General features: G+C 39.7%; 1 protein-coding gene across 1 annotated transcript; it reads right to left on the reverse strand.

Moving 5' to 3' along the window:
• Positions 1 to 10,705: 10,705 nt before the first annotated feature.
• LOC125079650 (olfactory receptor 10S1) lies at positions 10,706 to 11,848 on the reverse strand. The gene has a single exon (XM_047693455.1). The coding sequence runs from the start codon at positions 11,825 to 11,827 to the stop codon at positions 10,859 to 10,861; it is 969 nt and encodes a 322-aa protein (XP_047549411.1). The 5' UTR covers positions 11,828 to 11,848; the 3' UTR covers positions 10,706 to 10,858.
• Positions 11,849 to 16,133: the final 4,285 nt, after the last annotated feature.

A 16,133-nucleotide genomic window follows, 5' to 3' on the forward strand; every position in this document is an offset into this window, starting at 1 on the left:
TGTATTTGAAGCAAGTTTCTTGTAGGTAGCATGTTTGGGTTGTTTTTTAAATGAACCTTGAAAGTCTCTGCTTTTTTTTTTTTTTTTAAAGATTTTTATTTATTTATTTGAGAGGGAGTGCTAGAGAGAAGGAGCAGGGGGTGGTGAGAAGCAGGACCCCCACTGAGCAGGGAGCCTGATGTGGGGCTTGATTCCACCATCCTGGGATCATGACCTGAGTCAATGGCAGATGCTTAACCAACTGAGCCACCCAGGCACCTTGAAAATCTCTGCTTTTTAATTAAATCTCCATTTAATTTAGACCATTATTGATCTCTTGATGTCTGAGGGCTTATTCTACCATTGTTGTTCTTTTCTACTTGTTTCCACTGTTTTTTGATATATCTTTGATATATTCTTTTTCTCTGCTTCTCCTTTTCTTGCTTTCCTATCAATTACTTGACCTTTCTCAGAATTCAGCTTTGATTTATACTTAGTGATTTGAAGTATCTGTGTGTATACTCTAGTTAGCACAATATACGCATGTAACTTACATAGTCTACATGTACATGTTACATAGTATTGACATTTTGTGACTTGGAGTAAAGTGTAGAAAACTTGCTTCTATTTACTTCCTTTTACTCTTTCCCATTAAAAAACAAAACAAAACAAAACCTGTCTTTAGTATTCCCTCTACATACATTGAGTGTCATATCAGGTGGTGTAATTACTTTTGCTACAAATGTCAAAAAAAGTTTAAAAAATCATGAAGATGGTCTATTTTATTTATCTATATTTTCCACAGTCAACATTTCTTCCTTCCTGGAGTTTAGTCTAGGCTTCCTCCTGTGATCATTTCCTTTATGTTCCATATACTTTTTTAGCCATTCTGAAAGGGCCAGTATGTTGAAGACCAATTATGTTAGATTTCCTTCATCTGGAAATGTATTTATTTCCTCTTTATTCCTGAAGGATATTGTTAGTGGATATAGAACTCAAAATTGGAATTGAGTTTGAGAAATTCTTTATGGATTTTTGATAATAACCCTTTATCAGATACGTTATTTTCAAATATCTTCTCCCATTCCAAAGGTTGCCTTTTAGTTGTGTTGATTGTTTCCTTCACTGTGCAGAAGCATTTTACCTGGATGAAGTTCCAACAGCTCATTTCTGCTTGTTTTCTCTGCCTCAGGAGACATCTAGTAAGAAGTTGCTCCAACCGAGGTCAAAGAGGTTGCAGTCTGTATTTTCCTCTAGGATTCTGATAGTTTCCTCTGTCACATTTAGGTCTTTCATCCATTTTGAATTTATTTTTGTCTATGGTGTGAGAAAGTGGTCCAGTTTCATTCTTTTGCATGTTGCTGTTCAGTTTTCCTAACACCATTTTTTGAAGCGACTGTCTTTTTTCCATTGGACATTCTTATAAAACTCAATTTATAAAACTTATAGAACTTATAAAGCTCAACACCTGAGGTGCCCGGGTGGCTCAATCAGTTAAGCGTTCCATCTCTTGATTTCGGTTCAGGTCACAGTCACAGGGTCCTGAGATTGAGCCCCGCCTTGGGATCTGAGCTGAGTGAGGAACCTGCCTGGGATTTTCTCTCTCCTTCTGTACCTCCTCCTGTTTGTGCATATACACACACTCTTCCTTTCTTCCTCAAAACAAAAACAAAAACTCAACACCCCCCCAAACCAATCCAGTTTAAAAATGGGCAGAAGACCCGAGTAGACATTTTTCCAAAGAAGACATACAGATGGCTAAGAGACACATGAAAAGATCTTCAACATCACTCACATTAGGGAAATACAAGTGAAAGCTACAATGAGATATCACTCACACCTGTCAGAATGGCTAAAATTAACAACACGGGAAACAAAAGATGTAGGTAAGGATGTGGAGAAAGGGGAACCCTCTTGCACTGTTGGTGGGAATGCAAGTTGGTGCAGCCACTTTGGAAAACAGTGTGGAGGGTCTTCAAAAATTAAAAATAGAACTACCTTATGATTCAGCAATTGCACTATGAGGTATTTTTTGTAATGACGTGGAGGGAGCTATTGTGTATTATGTGAAGCAAAATAAGTCAGAGAAAGACAAAAACCATAGATTTCACTTGTATGTGGAATTTAAGAAACAAAACAGCTGAACCTAGTGGGGCGGGGGGCCCGCGGGGGAGGCGCAAGCCAGAAAACGGACACTCAGCCATAGAGAACAGGCTTACTGGAGGGGAGGTAGACAGTGGGATGGATGAAATGGATGATGGAGATTAAGGAGGGCACTTGTGATGAGCACTGGGTGTTGTATGTAAAACCTGAATCACTAAATTCTACACCTGAAACTAATATTACACTGTATGCTAACTGGAATTTAAATAAAAACCTGAAAAGAAAAGAATTCAAAATTGGCTGTTCTTTCTTTTCCGTTGAAACCCCTTTCTTCGTCACTATTTCAGGTGGGGAATCTGCTATCATCTTCATCATTATATCTCTGTAGGTTATTTGTCTCTTCTCTTTATCTTCACCAAAATTTTGTTTTGTTTTTAGTTTCCAGAAGTCTGACTACGATGAGCCATGACATGGATTTCTTTGGATTTACTCTGTCTAAGGTTTGCATAGCTCTTGAATCTGTCTTCCACTGATTTTGAGAAAATTTTAGCTACTATGTCTTTTTTTTAATTTGTTTGTTGGTTTCAAGGTTTGTTTTTTTCTTTTCTTTTCAGTGTAACAGTATTCATTGTTTTTGCACCACACCCAGTGCTCCATGAAATACGTGCCCTCCCCAATACCCATCACCTGGTTCCCCCAACCTCCCACCCCCCATCCCTTCAAAAGCTTCAGGTTGTTTTTCAGTGCCCATAGTCTCTTATGGTTCACCTCCCCTTCCAATTTCCATCAACTCCCTTCTCCTCTCCATCTCCCTATGTCCTCCATGTTATTTCTTATGCTCCACAAATAAGTGAAACCATATGACAATTGGCTCTCTCTGCTTGACTTATTTCACTCAGCATAATCTCTTCCAGTCCCGTCCATGTTGCTACAAAAGTTGGGTATTCATCCTTTCTGATGGAGGCATAATACTCCATAGTGTATATGAACCACATCTTCCTTATCCATTTGTCTGTTGAAGGGCATCTTGGTTCTTTCCACATTTTGGCGACCGTGGCCATTGCTGCTATAAACATTGGGGTACAGATGGCCCTTCTTTTCATGACATCTGTATCTTTGGGGTAAATCCCCAGTAGTGTAATTGCAGGGTCATAGGGAAGCTCTATTTTTAATTTCTTGAGGAATCGCCACACTGTTCTCCAAAGTGGCTGCACCAACTTGCATTCCCACCAATAGTGTAAGAGGGTTCCCCTTTCTCCACATCCTCTCCAACACACGTTGTTTCCTGTCTTGCTAATTTTGGCCATTCTAACTGGTGTAAGGTGGTATCTCAGTGTGGTTTTAATTTGAATCTCCCTAATGGCTAGTGATGAAGAACATTTTATCATGTGTCTGATAGCCATTTGTATGTCTTCACTGGAGAAGTGTCTGTTCATATCTTCTGCCCATTTTTTGATATGATTATCTGTTTTGTGTGTGTTGAGTTTGAGAAGTTCTTTATAGATCCTGGATATCAGCCTTTTGTCTGTACTGTCATTTGCAAATATCTTCTCCCATTCCATGGGTTGCCTTTTTGTTTGGTTGACCATTTCCTTTGCTGTGCAGAAGCTTTTGATCTTGATGAAGTCCCCAAAGTTCATTTTCACTTTTGTTTCCTTTGCCTTTGGAGACATATCTTGAAAGAAGTTGCTGTGGCTGATATCAAAGAGGTTACTGCCTATGTTCTCCTCTATGATTCTGATGGATTCCTGTCTCACGTTGAGGTCTTTTCCTGTACTCGAGGAACTACAGAACACTCATGCAAGAAATTGAAGAAGACACAAAAAGATGGAAGACCATTCCATGCTCTTGGATCAGAAGAATAAACATTGTTAAAATGTCTATACTGCCTAGAGCAATCTATACTTTTAATGCCATTCTGATCAAAATTCCACCGGTATTTTTCAAAGAGCTGGAGCAAATAATCCTAAAATTTGTATGGAATCAGAAGGACCCTGAATCGCTAAGGAAATGTTGAAAAACAAAAATAAAACTGGGGGCATCATGTTACCTGATTTCAAGCATTACTACAAAGCTGTGATCACCAAGACAGCATGGTACTGGCATAAAAACAGACACATAGACCAGTGGAACAGATTACAGAGTCCAGATATGGACCCTCAACTCTATGGTCAAATAATCTTCGACAAAACAGGAAAAAATATACAGTGGAAAAAAGACAGTCTCTTCAATAAATGGTGCTGGGAAAATTGGACAGCTATATGTAGAAGAATGAAACTCAACCATTCTCTTACACCGTACACAAAGATAAACTCGAAATGGTTTCAAGTTTTTATTTAAATTCTAGTTAGTTAACAAAGTGGCTGTGGTACCATTTTACATTCCCTCCAGCAATATATGAATAACCCAGCTTCTCTACATCTGTGCCATATTTCATATTGTCACTGTATTTTATTCTGGTCATTCTGATGGATGTGAAATGTCTCATTGTGGTTTTAACTTATATTACCCTCATTCCTGATGATATTGAACATATTTTTATGTGCTTATTTGGCAGTTATATGTCCTCTTCAGTGATCTGTCTTTTCACATCTTTTACCCATTTTCTAATAGGAATATTTCATTGTTCTTGTTTTTACTATTGAATTTTGGTACTTCTTTCTTTTTCTTTTTAAAAATACATTCTAGGGGCACCTGGGTGGCTCGGTGGATTAAGCCGCTGCCTTCGGCTCAGGTCATGATTTCAGGGTCCTGGGATTGAGTACCGCGTCGGGCTCTCTGCTCAGCGGGGTGCCTGCTTCCCTCTCTCTCTCTCTGCCTGCCTCTCTGTCTGCTTTTGATCTCTCTCTGTCAAATAAATAAAATAAAAATCTTTAAAAAAAAATACATTCTAGATACATACCAGGAAGCCTTTGTTGGGATGTGGATTGCAAATGTTCTCTGTAGTTCACATATTTTTGCTCTTATCTCTATTATTTCTTTTTTTCTGTTTCTTCAGGCTTCCACAACATGGATTTTTTTCATTTTATTATCTATCTACTTATTTAATCATTTATTTATATCATGAAGGAGTGATGGACATTTATTTTATATATTATATTCCATTATTGCTTTATTTATTCTGTTACTCAAATTATTCAAGTTTTGGCTATTGAGAACCCTTTCAATTGGTTCTTGTGTCTCATTTTATTTCTTTTTTTTTTTTTTAAGATTTATTTATTTGAGTGGGGAAGGGCAGAGGGAGAGAGAGAGAATCCCAAGCAGACTCCCTGCTGAACATGGAGCTTGATGTGGAGACCGATCCCACAACCAGATCATGACCTGGGACAAAATCAAGAGTCAAAAACTCAAGCCACTGAGCCACCCAGGTGTCCCAGCTCTGTGTCTCTTTGACATAACAGTGTGTGTGTGTGTGTAGTTTAGCACTTCTTTGCTTTCTGGCACCAGAAGATGCTCCAGGCTTGTCTTTCCTGCCCAAGTTCCTTTCCTGGCTTCTTTCATTGCAGATCGTTATTAGAAACCAATATCTGGGCATGAAATGTGCTTGCTCTATGAGAGTATCATTGCTTCTAGGCCCTCTAAGCTGATAGAACAAGGAAATACATGTATCTACACATATCAATAAATATGTCTGTATGCAGTCATCTGTGGCTATATTCAGTTAAACATGTGTGCATACTGATGACTCTGGTTCTAATCTAGTACCACTTGCTTTTTCTCCTTGCTTATTTGTAAGCTGCCAGTTCTCACAGTAAGATACCTGATTCCCACCATTAGCCATTGACTCACTCACCCAAGAGCTTAAGAAAGACTGGTATTAATTCTTCTTTAAATGTTTGGTAGAATTCATCTGTCAAGCATTATGGTCCTGGGCTTTTCTTTGTTGGGAGGTTTTTGAGTACTTCTCTAACCTGCAGATTTGTAAATAGATCTATTCAGACTTTCTATTTCTTCATAATTTAGTCTTGGTAAGTTTTATGTTTCCTGGAATTTATCCATTTATTCTGCATTGCAAAATTTGCTGGTCTATATTTGCTCATAATAGTGTCTCATGATCTTTTTTATTTCTGGCCATCAGTTGTAAAGTTTCTTATTTTATTTCTTTGAGTTTTCCTCTCTTTTTCTCCTTAGGCTAGCTAGGGGCTTGTCAATTTTATCTTTTCAAAAAACCAACCCTTAGTTTTGTAGATTTTTTCCTATTGTTTCCTTGTTTTGTATTTCATTTATTTTTACTCTAATCTTTATATCCTTCCTTCTGCTAACTTTGGAATCGGTTTGTTCTATTATTTGTTCTATTACTATAAGATGTGAAGGAACAGAATATAAAGAACAATGGGTAAATTATTTGGAAGCACAACCAATGGTTCCTGAGTGTTACCTGGGGATGATACTATACTCATGTCTGTGTGTATATGTTAGTAGCAGTGACCAGGCATAGATTGTGCTCTGTTAATTTTTTGCTATGTAACAAAACATCCCAACATTTAGTATCTTAAAACAACAACAATTATTGATTTAGTCACAAGTCTGGAATTTGTGCCAGGTATGGTGATAAAGACTCATCTCCCCTTCACTTGGTAGTCCCTGGGGTAGTCTGAGGTTAGATGGCTCAGTCCTATGACTGGGAAGCCTGTACTCACTGTTGTGTCTGAGAACTTAACTGCACTGGGCCCAGGGCCTCAGAACCTCTTCATGTGAACCTCTCTACATGCATCTCTTTCCATGGCCCATGGCTATTTGCCCTGTCTCAGAGCACGGTGAATAGTTCCAAAAGTAAGTGCCTTCAAGAGCCAGGGCGAGGCTGCATTGCCTATGGTGGTCCAGTCTGAGAAGTCACCTAACATCTTTCAAATTCAGAAGGCAGGGTGGGGGGGGGGAGGGTTGGGGAACAGACCACTTAGCTCTTGATGGAAAGTGTCTTTATTTCTTTTCAAGAAGACGGTTTGGGATGGATGATACTGTTGTGGTCCTCTTAGGAAAATACAATCTGCCTCAATATCTTAGAATTTATAAGCCTTTATTGAAGGGTTCAGGTGAGAAAGAGAGAGACACACAGAGAGAGAGAGAGAGAGAATGATCTAAGTTCAAGGACTCTTACTCAAACTTTGGGGCCTCCTTATTTCATCGTGAACCTCCCTTAATTAAAGGATGGTAAAACATCTGACTCCTAAGCTTACACATTTCTACAACATTCTGGGGAAACACTACCTTGTCATAGTGTCTCTAAGTCTGTGCCCCCCCAGTTTGAATGTTTTCAGATATTTACCCTAATTTACATAGCACAACTGTTAGTTAGCAATCGCTAAAATGGGAAGTGGATATAAACTTGGCAACAAAAACTAAGTAATAAAACATTTTCAAATAAATATTATTTTATTAAATTCTAGCATTGCTGGTAAGGGGTACACAACTATATGCTTTACAGATTGTCACATTATTAAAACAACAACAGGACTGAAATCATGTATCACTTGCAGCTTCATTATTTGAATGCCACTGTTGCCACAAAGTCCTTCATTTGATGAGGTTAGTTAGTTCATCTGATCACATGGTTCACAATTTCTTTGCACATTCCACCTTCAGGAGTCCTGGTGAATTTCTCCCTCAGAAGCACCAGACCATAGACGACCAAGAGTAAGGATGCTTTGTCACTCTTGTAGCATGTCCTTCTCTGCATGTTATCCCTCCTAAATAATGCATTTGTTTCCTGTCCCTTTGCCATATTCATCAAAAAGAGACTATCAGTCTATGCCCTATTGGCATTGCCAGGAGACTGAGAAAATGATAGCCCTATGCAGTTGTCCTCCTTTTGTGAAGTATTGTTTTCATCTTAACTAATACTCAGTAATTCTGTCATCTGTTTCCTTTAAATTTCAAGTGAGCCTGTATTATTAGAAATACATCCAGTCCCCTAAATTTAAAAATCAAAACTGAAGATCAAAATATCTAAAAGGAGAAGATAATTGGGAGGAACAATTTGTCTGGATGAAAAACCAATTTTCTGACTTGATACCCTTCTTGTGAAGAATGGATAGTGTCTTGTTTAATTTTCAGATTTTGAGTATTGAGTTGAACAAATATTTTATAGAGTTAACATTTGGTTGGGACATATGCGAGGTCTATGGAATCTGTGCTTTTAAAGTTCTTATTATCCAGTTATGCACATGACACATTCAATAACTATGTAAGACAGGATAGCTTTAGTATCATTGTGAAAGCTATAATAAATCAGTGTGATGAAGAATCCAGGCTGACCGGGTCAGATATGAAGACAGAAGAGCAGAGTCTGAGAGAGTGAAGGATTCTTACTGGGTAGACAGGTATAGAAAGGGTAGGGCCAAAGTTGAGAAGAAGGGACTGGAATGGTATACGCACATTCTTCTTTCATGATGTATCCTATTATTTTAACAAAGCAGCCATTTGATGATATAGAGGAATGCTTAAGGACAGGCCCATACTTTGTTTTAGCTCTGCCTCCCATTCTATGTTTGGCTCTCTCTATGTTTAAAACCTACTCTATGGGAATAATGAACTTCTCTGGGTTCCTTCTGGCCTTCCTACAGATATATCGGTAACTCTGAGATACTAGAACAAAGGAGATTAGCTCTGAATTTTGGCGGAGTGTGGCATCTTCGATGCACTTCTTTCTTTCTTTCTTTTTTTTTTTAAAGATTTTATTTATTTATTTGACAGGCAGAGATCACAAGTTGGCAGAGAGGCAGGCAGAGAGGGGGAAGCAGGCTCCCCGTTGAGCAGAGAGCCTGATGCAGGGCTTGATCCCAGGACCCTGAGATCATGACCTGAGCCAAAGGCAGAGGCTTAACCCACTGAGCCACCCAGGTGCCCTGACTTCTTTCTTTTTTTTTGATGTATTTTTTCTGTTCCAGAAATGCCAGGTTCAGATCCTGCCTCTGTGGAGGATGAGGCACTATTTAAAGTTCAGGGAATCCTTATCTCAAAGAGGACTACCCTTGGTTCAAGGTCTAACATGACGTTGAGACCTCTAATGTAATTGGGAATTTGTAAACAGTGAAGGCTAGATTCAATTCTCTCTAAGGTATTCGGGTATAATCGAAATGCGGGGTTTCTGAAGCCGTACAGACATGAATTGAAATCCTGGCTTCAACTATTACTGGTTGCGTGACCTTGGAAAATTTATGTCACCTCCTCTAGTCTCAGTTTTCTTGTCTGTATAAGGTGATTAATACCATTGTCTTGAAATATAGTTTTAAGGAGGAATAATATAAAGTAACAGGCACAGCGCCTTATACATTTGTGTGCTCAAAATGATTATGGTTACTATTCTAATTCTAACGCTTTTTCAGTTTGTTCCCTTTAAAACACCTCTAAACATAATTCTGTAAAATGCCTCTCCATCTCCAATGATATTACCCAAGTTAGACGCTGTTTTTCTCATGTCTAGGTTGTTATGGTGGTCTATTAACTGGTCATTCTACCATTTGTCCCTTTTGTTTTAGCATTTATGAATGTGGCTGCTTCTTCTTCCTATAGAAGAATCGGAGAAATAAAGAGGCAGAATGTCTGGTGCATAATCCAAACTCTTAAATCTGACATTCAAGGCCCTTTTTCTGTCTATAGAGTACTTTTGGGTCATTCACAGACTTTTTTTGAACACAGCCCAGCTCTACCCACTTCTATGGCAAACTGCTCTCACTAAAACCTAGAGTTATTATTTGTTACCTTGGAGTCTAGAAATATACATATTTTTTGTGTTGCTTCCTCCATGTTCAATGAAGATATCAAAACCCCTCTGATTCTTCAGAGATACATTGAACCTTAGCTTATATAATAAGCTCTCTTTGACATCCTTAGCAGGCTTGGTAAGAAAAGGGAATATTTATTTTGCACTGGGCACTTAACCTCATAAAATCCTACAAAGTAGTTTTTTTTTTTTTTTTAGTGATTTTTATTTATTTATTTGACAGAGAGGGAACACAAGCAGAGGGAGTGGGGGAGGGTGAAGTAGGCTCCCCACTGAGCAGGGAGCCCAATGCCAGGCTCGATGGAGGACCCTGGGATAATGACCTGAGCCGAAGACAGACACTTAATGTTTGAGCCAGCCAGATGCCCCAAAGTAGTTATTTTTAACTTTACAATTAATAGAGGACATTGAGACACCAAGTATTATAAAATTTGCACAATATTCTACGCCTAACTGACTGGTGGGATCAGGATTAGAATACTGGTAGCTCTGACCTTAAAATCCATCTTACTTCTACTACTTTGTTATATATGCTCTTGAATGGGAAAGTGAAGATAATGACACTTTCTAAGTGGCCTTGAGCAAGTCACTTTTCTCTGTGTAGTTGTATTTTATCCCCTCGAAAGCGTGGTTTGTTCTCTTAAGCTAGGTGATGCATAGGTCAAGTTTTATTCATTATTTGTTCATTACATTTTTGTTATCAGTATTCTTTAATATGTGTTATTTATTTAATCAAATTATTGCATATGAAATAAGAAAAGAATCATTTATTAAAACAAGTGAGGATATGAACAGCATTTCACATACCTCTGAGCCATGGAACTTAGATCTGGAAGTTACTCATAGACATCACCTATGGGGTCCTTCCATTTTATAGATGGAGAGTTTGTGACTGAGACACTGAGAAATGTCACTTGGCCAAAGGGAGGGGGAAAAGTTCGTGGCTGGGCTGAAACTCAGTTGCACCGATTCCCACCTGAATGATTTCCCCTCCCCGTTTTGCTCTGGGAATAACTGTTTTCTTGGCAGGCAAATGAAGAATCCCAGCACAGGTCAGGGAGGTGGGCTGCCTGCTGGAGATTCTCGCGAGCCTCGGCCCAGAAGCCTCTGGAGAGCCCTCTTGACCTCCTTGTTCCGCAGAGTGTAGATGAAAGGGTTGAACATGGGAGTGATGATTGTGTAGAAGACAGCGGGGGCCCCAGCTCCTGCCCCCCCTGAGCGAGGCTGCAGGTAGATGCAGACAGGTGGCACGTAGTACAGGAGCACCACTGTGAGGTGGGATGAGCAGGTGGAGAAGGCGCGTCGCCGGCCCTGGGCAGTGCGGATGCGCAGCACCGCCGCGACGATGAAGACGTAGGATATGACGATGAGAATCAGGCAGCCTGCAGCCACGATGCCAATGTTGGCCAGCATGATGAGCTCATTAATGGTGGTGTCTTCGCAGGCCAGCTTCAGCACCGGGGGGATGTCGCAGAAGAAGTAGGCAATGTGGTGTGGACCACAGTAGAGCAGGCGGAAGGTGAGGGAGGTGTGGATGGCAGAGTGCACAGCACCTATGGTCCAGGTGAGTCCAGCCAGCCCCGCACACATGCATCTGTTCATGGCCACTGGGTAGTGTAGCGGCTGACAGATAGCTAGGTAGCGGTCATAGGCCATGACTGTGTATAGGAAGCACTCAGTGCTGGCCAGGAAGTGGAAGCAGTAAAGTTGTACAGCGCAGCCCTCAAAGGAAATCACCTTCCCATCCGCAGTCAGGAGGCCTGCCATGACCTTGGGCACCGTCACTGTGGACAAACAGGCATCCAGGAAGGAGAGGTGCCCCAGGAAGTGGTACATAGGGGAGCGGAGGTGAGGGTCAGAGCCCACAGTTATGAGAATGAGGAGATTCCCGGTCAAGGTGATGCTGTAGATGAGGAGGAATAAGAGGAAGAAGAGGCTAGGATGTTCAGCTGTGTACATCAGACCCTCCAGAAAGAAGTGGCTCACCACAGTCTGGTTGGGATCCTCTGTCTCAACGGCCATCTTCTCACACACGAAGCAGTTAGTTACCCCTTTGTAACAAAACTGATATCAACAAATGTAATGAACAGCCATCCTTCTTAGCTGAAATGTCATGAGCCGTCGGACTGTGCCAGCTTGGTCTTGCCCCCTACACGAGAGAAAGATATACAGGTTCATTTCACTCTTTTGACCTATTTTTTTCTTGCTGTTGTTTCAGAAATGACTCTTTCAATATGGAGGACCTACAATCCTTTGAGGTACATAAAGGACTGTAATAATTACTTGGAGAAATGCATCCCCTAATAACACCAATATAAGTATGGATTGTAAATCTTACTCTTGTGGACCATATCAATCCTACAAATATTTCAGAATTGTGATGCCTTCACTCTCCTAATTTACTCTGCCGTACTGCAGATGTGGATAAGCCAGCTCTTATTACTGTGTGATGCTAGGGAGCTGTAGCCCATCTTTGGGGGATACTTACCCAGAGTGTGGGGGCTGTTACGTCAGCCAGACACCCAGCACTTCTATCCATTCCTCACCCAGAGGGAATTCTTTGGAATTAACAGCTACCCATAGCTAACTCTCAAGTGTATGACAATGAAGCCTTAGAGAATTGACTGCATAATTAGAAGGACAAATATTTAAGTACATTTCTTGCTCTTCCTGTACATCTTTGTTTCAGCATTTTGCGAAATGTTTTCCCATGCCTTGATTGTTGAGTTGGACTTGAAATCCAAGAGTTTTCTTCAATCCTTTCCATCCTTTATCTCCTAAACCTAGATGTATTATGTGAAAATTATCTCTAAACTCCTGATTTCTAGGGGCACCTGGGTGGCTCAGTCAGCTCAGGTCATGGTTCCAGGGTCCTGGGATTGAGCCCTGTGCATGGGAGTGGGGGAGTCTGCTTGTCTCTCTCCCTCAGCCCCTTGTGCTCTCTCAAATCCCCTCAAATAAATAAATAAATAAATAAATAAATAAATCTTAAAAAACAAACAAAAAAAAACAAACCAAAAAACCAAGCTCCTGGGTGCCTGGGTGGCTCAGTGGGTTAAGCCTCTGCCTTCAGTTCAGGTCATGATCCCAGAGTCCTGGATTGAGCCCCACATTGGGCTTTCTGTTCAGCAGGGAGCCTGCTTCCCCTCCCCTCTCTCTCTGCCTCTCTGCCTACTTGTGATCTCTGTCTGTCAAATAAATAAATAAAATCTTTAAAAAAGAAATAAACTCCTAATTTCTATTGTATCTTCAATTCCCATGGACCTAAGCCTGTATGTGCATCTTTTATACCTAGAATTTCAGAATGGTTTTGCGTCCCAGCTCTCTCTCACTTCCCGAATGTGTAACATGTTCTCTATTCAGCTTCTTTGTCAGTCTTCTTATAGGAACATTGTTTAATTTATCTCTGTTCTTTACTGTTCCCCACTGCCTAAGGCATAAATTGTATTGCTGTCTGATAGTCAAAATTATCTACACATTATTTCCATTATTATCACAAAACCCTTATCTCCTACAACCTCTCAAAGAAATCTCTCTTATCTAGGGATGCCGTTTGCCTCATCTTCTTTGTAATTTGCCATAATCTCTCCCTGATCTCATCACTGCATTTCCATTTTTGAAGATGAATGAAATTCATTTAATCTCTCACAAATCTACTCTTTGTACTTAAGTTTGAACATTAAATACTTTATGAATACTTTATCTCACACTGATTTATTCATTCCTGAAACCTATAGTATTTTTGTGAAACTTATGAATAAATACCTAAGCATGTAGTGTCTCTACTACTTTAGTGTTCCACATGCTTATATCATGTCTTCCCACAGGGAAGATATCTCATGCCTTCTCTAGTTTCCCATGAACATTTTGGGGATAAAGCAGTCAAAATATTAAGGAGTGAAGTTTATTTTGATTTTTATAGACTCAAGTTTAAATCCCTGGTTGGGGATGCCTGGGTGGCTCAGTGGGTTAAGCCTCTGCCTTCAGCTCAGGTCATGATCCCAGGGTTCTGGGGTCAAGTCCTGAGTTGGGCTCCTTGCTCAGCAGGGAGCCTCTCCCTCTGTCTGCTGCTCCCCCCTCTCTCTCTCTGACATTCTGACAAATAAATAATCTCTTTCTCATTCTGACAAATAAATAAAATAAAAATAAAAAATAAATAAAATAAAATAAAATAAAATAAAAATAAATCCCTGGTCAGGCACTCATTAGCTGAAAGAGAGGGATCATGGTGCTGAATTTCTCGGTTCCTCCATTTCTCACAAAAAAAATGAGGATATCATCATTTGTGGTAATTATTATTTTACTTAGAATGTAGCAGGAACATAACATATGACCTTTCATTTCTTCATTTTTACTAATTTATTCAATGCAGTAGTATTTCTCATGGTGCTCCTGATAAAAAATTCTATAGCTTCTGCTTGAAAAAATTCCATAACCGAGTAATCCCTATTTCACCAGAAAGCCCATTTCAATGTTGGATAGATAAATATATCATAATGTCCTTTATATCAGCGGTAGATGTGTATCCCTGATATTTTGGCCAATTTTGTTTGAGATTTTCTCTTGTCACACTCACTGGAATGGATGTGTGTGTGTGTGTGTGTGTGTGTAAGACAAATGGTATGCAGTGTTATTGGATGTAGAGAAACCGAAATCTGTATACGTTGCTAGAGAAAATACAAAATGGTATAGCCACTTTGGAAAACAGTTTGGCAGTTACTTAAAAAGTTAAACATAAATTTACCTAATGATTGGCATTTCCATATTCAGGAAGTTACAGAAGAGAAATGAAGATTTATCCTTTCTAGGGCATTTCAGAATACACACGATGTCAGTATGTTTTATTATTGGTTATGTGACATGTCTTTGTGGGGGGGAGGTACTTTGAGACTAAGCTTAAATTCCCTATCCTATCAATCTTTCACTCACTTATTTTAGAAGATATTTGTGTATTTTGCCTGAAAATATTATTACTTTGTTGTTAGTCTAATGGTGATTTTCAAATTTCCCTTGATCTTCTAGATTTTTAACTGGAATTTCTATAAGGAATAAGTGGTTCTTCTTCCCCATTTATTTATTTATTCAATTGCTTACATAGATAGGGGCTCATGGATACACATTTGATCCTGAGATTAAATATCCAACATGATAATTATTTATTTTATTATTTAAATTGTACTAGCTTTGGTTATTATTCTGTTTGTCACCTGTGTCTTACTGACATGCTCCATCTTTTCATATATTTCCTTACTTCCCGGCATAACAAGATGGTCCAGGCTTCTTTTGTATTAAAAAAAAAAAAAAAAAGAGTAAGAGGAAAGAAAAAAAAAAAAAGAAAGCATAAACGTTGGCAAGAATGGTAGAGAAACTGGAACCCTCATGCACTGTTGGCGGGAATAGAAAATGGTGCAGCCACTGTGGAGACCAGTTTGGAATTTCTTTGAAACGTTACGCAGAGTTACCATACATCGCAACCATGCTACTCTTGGTTATAGAGGTGACAGAACTGAACCCAGGTTCGCATGGAAACATATACACATATTCTTGGCAGCGCTACACATAGCTGAAATATAGACACAATTCAGCAGTCCATCTTCTGGTGAATGGATGAACACGTGTGATACGTGCATGGTACGCAACATTATTCACCTATAAAGAAGCATGAAGTGCGATATGCTGCATACGGGACAGTAACTCTTGTTAAAATAATGATCCTCAGAAAAGAGCATGGGGGTGACTGTGAGTGAACCCAAAAGAGGCTAAGTGAAAGGAAGTCAGACAGAAAAGATCACATGCTGTATGATGACATGTATGTGAAATGGACAGAGACAGGATGTAGATTTTAGTGCATACTCAAGGCTGGCGGGGGTGGGGAGGTATCAGGGACTCATGGCAAATAGGCCTAAAGTGACAGAAATGCCCTAAAATTAGAAAGTGCACAACCTGTATAAACTTAAAAAATTGACTTGTATGCTTCAGTACATCTTTTTTTTTTTTTTTTTAAGATTTCATTTATTTATTTAACAGAGAGAGAAAGAGATCACAAGTAGGCAGAGAGGCAGGCAGAGGGAGAGGAGGAAGCAGGCTCCCAGGACCCTGAGCCGAAGGCAAAGGCTTAACCCACTGAGCCATTCAGGTGCCCCTCAGTACATCTGTTTTTTAAAAAAGCAGAACAAACTTGAAATCTTCTGAACGAGGTGCTAAGCCAGGTAAAGAAGGGACTAGAGCCCACGATCTCCCAGGCACTAGGATACAGAGAAATGAGTAGGTGTTCTGGACAGAGGTAGACTTATGTTCAAATCCTGGCTCCATGCAAGTGGAATAGCTT

This window comes from Lutra lutra, chromosome 10 (assembly GCF_902655055.1).
Source record: "Lutra lutra chromosome 10, mLutLut1.2, whole genome shotgun sequence".
NCBI lineage: Eukaryota > Metazoa > Chordata > Mammalia > Carnivora > Mustelidae > Lutra > Lutra lutra.

Bases quoted from the DNA above. Each gene is read 5' to 3' on its own strand.
- LOC125079650 (XM_047693455.1), bottom strand. From the start codon at position 11,827: ATGGCCGTTGAGACAGAGGATCCCAACCAGACTGTGGTGAGCCACTTC.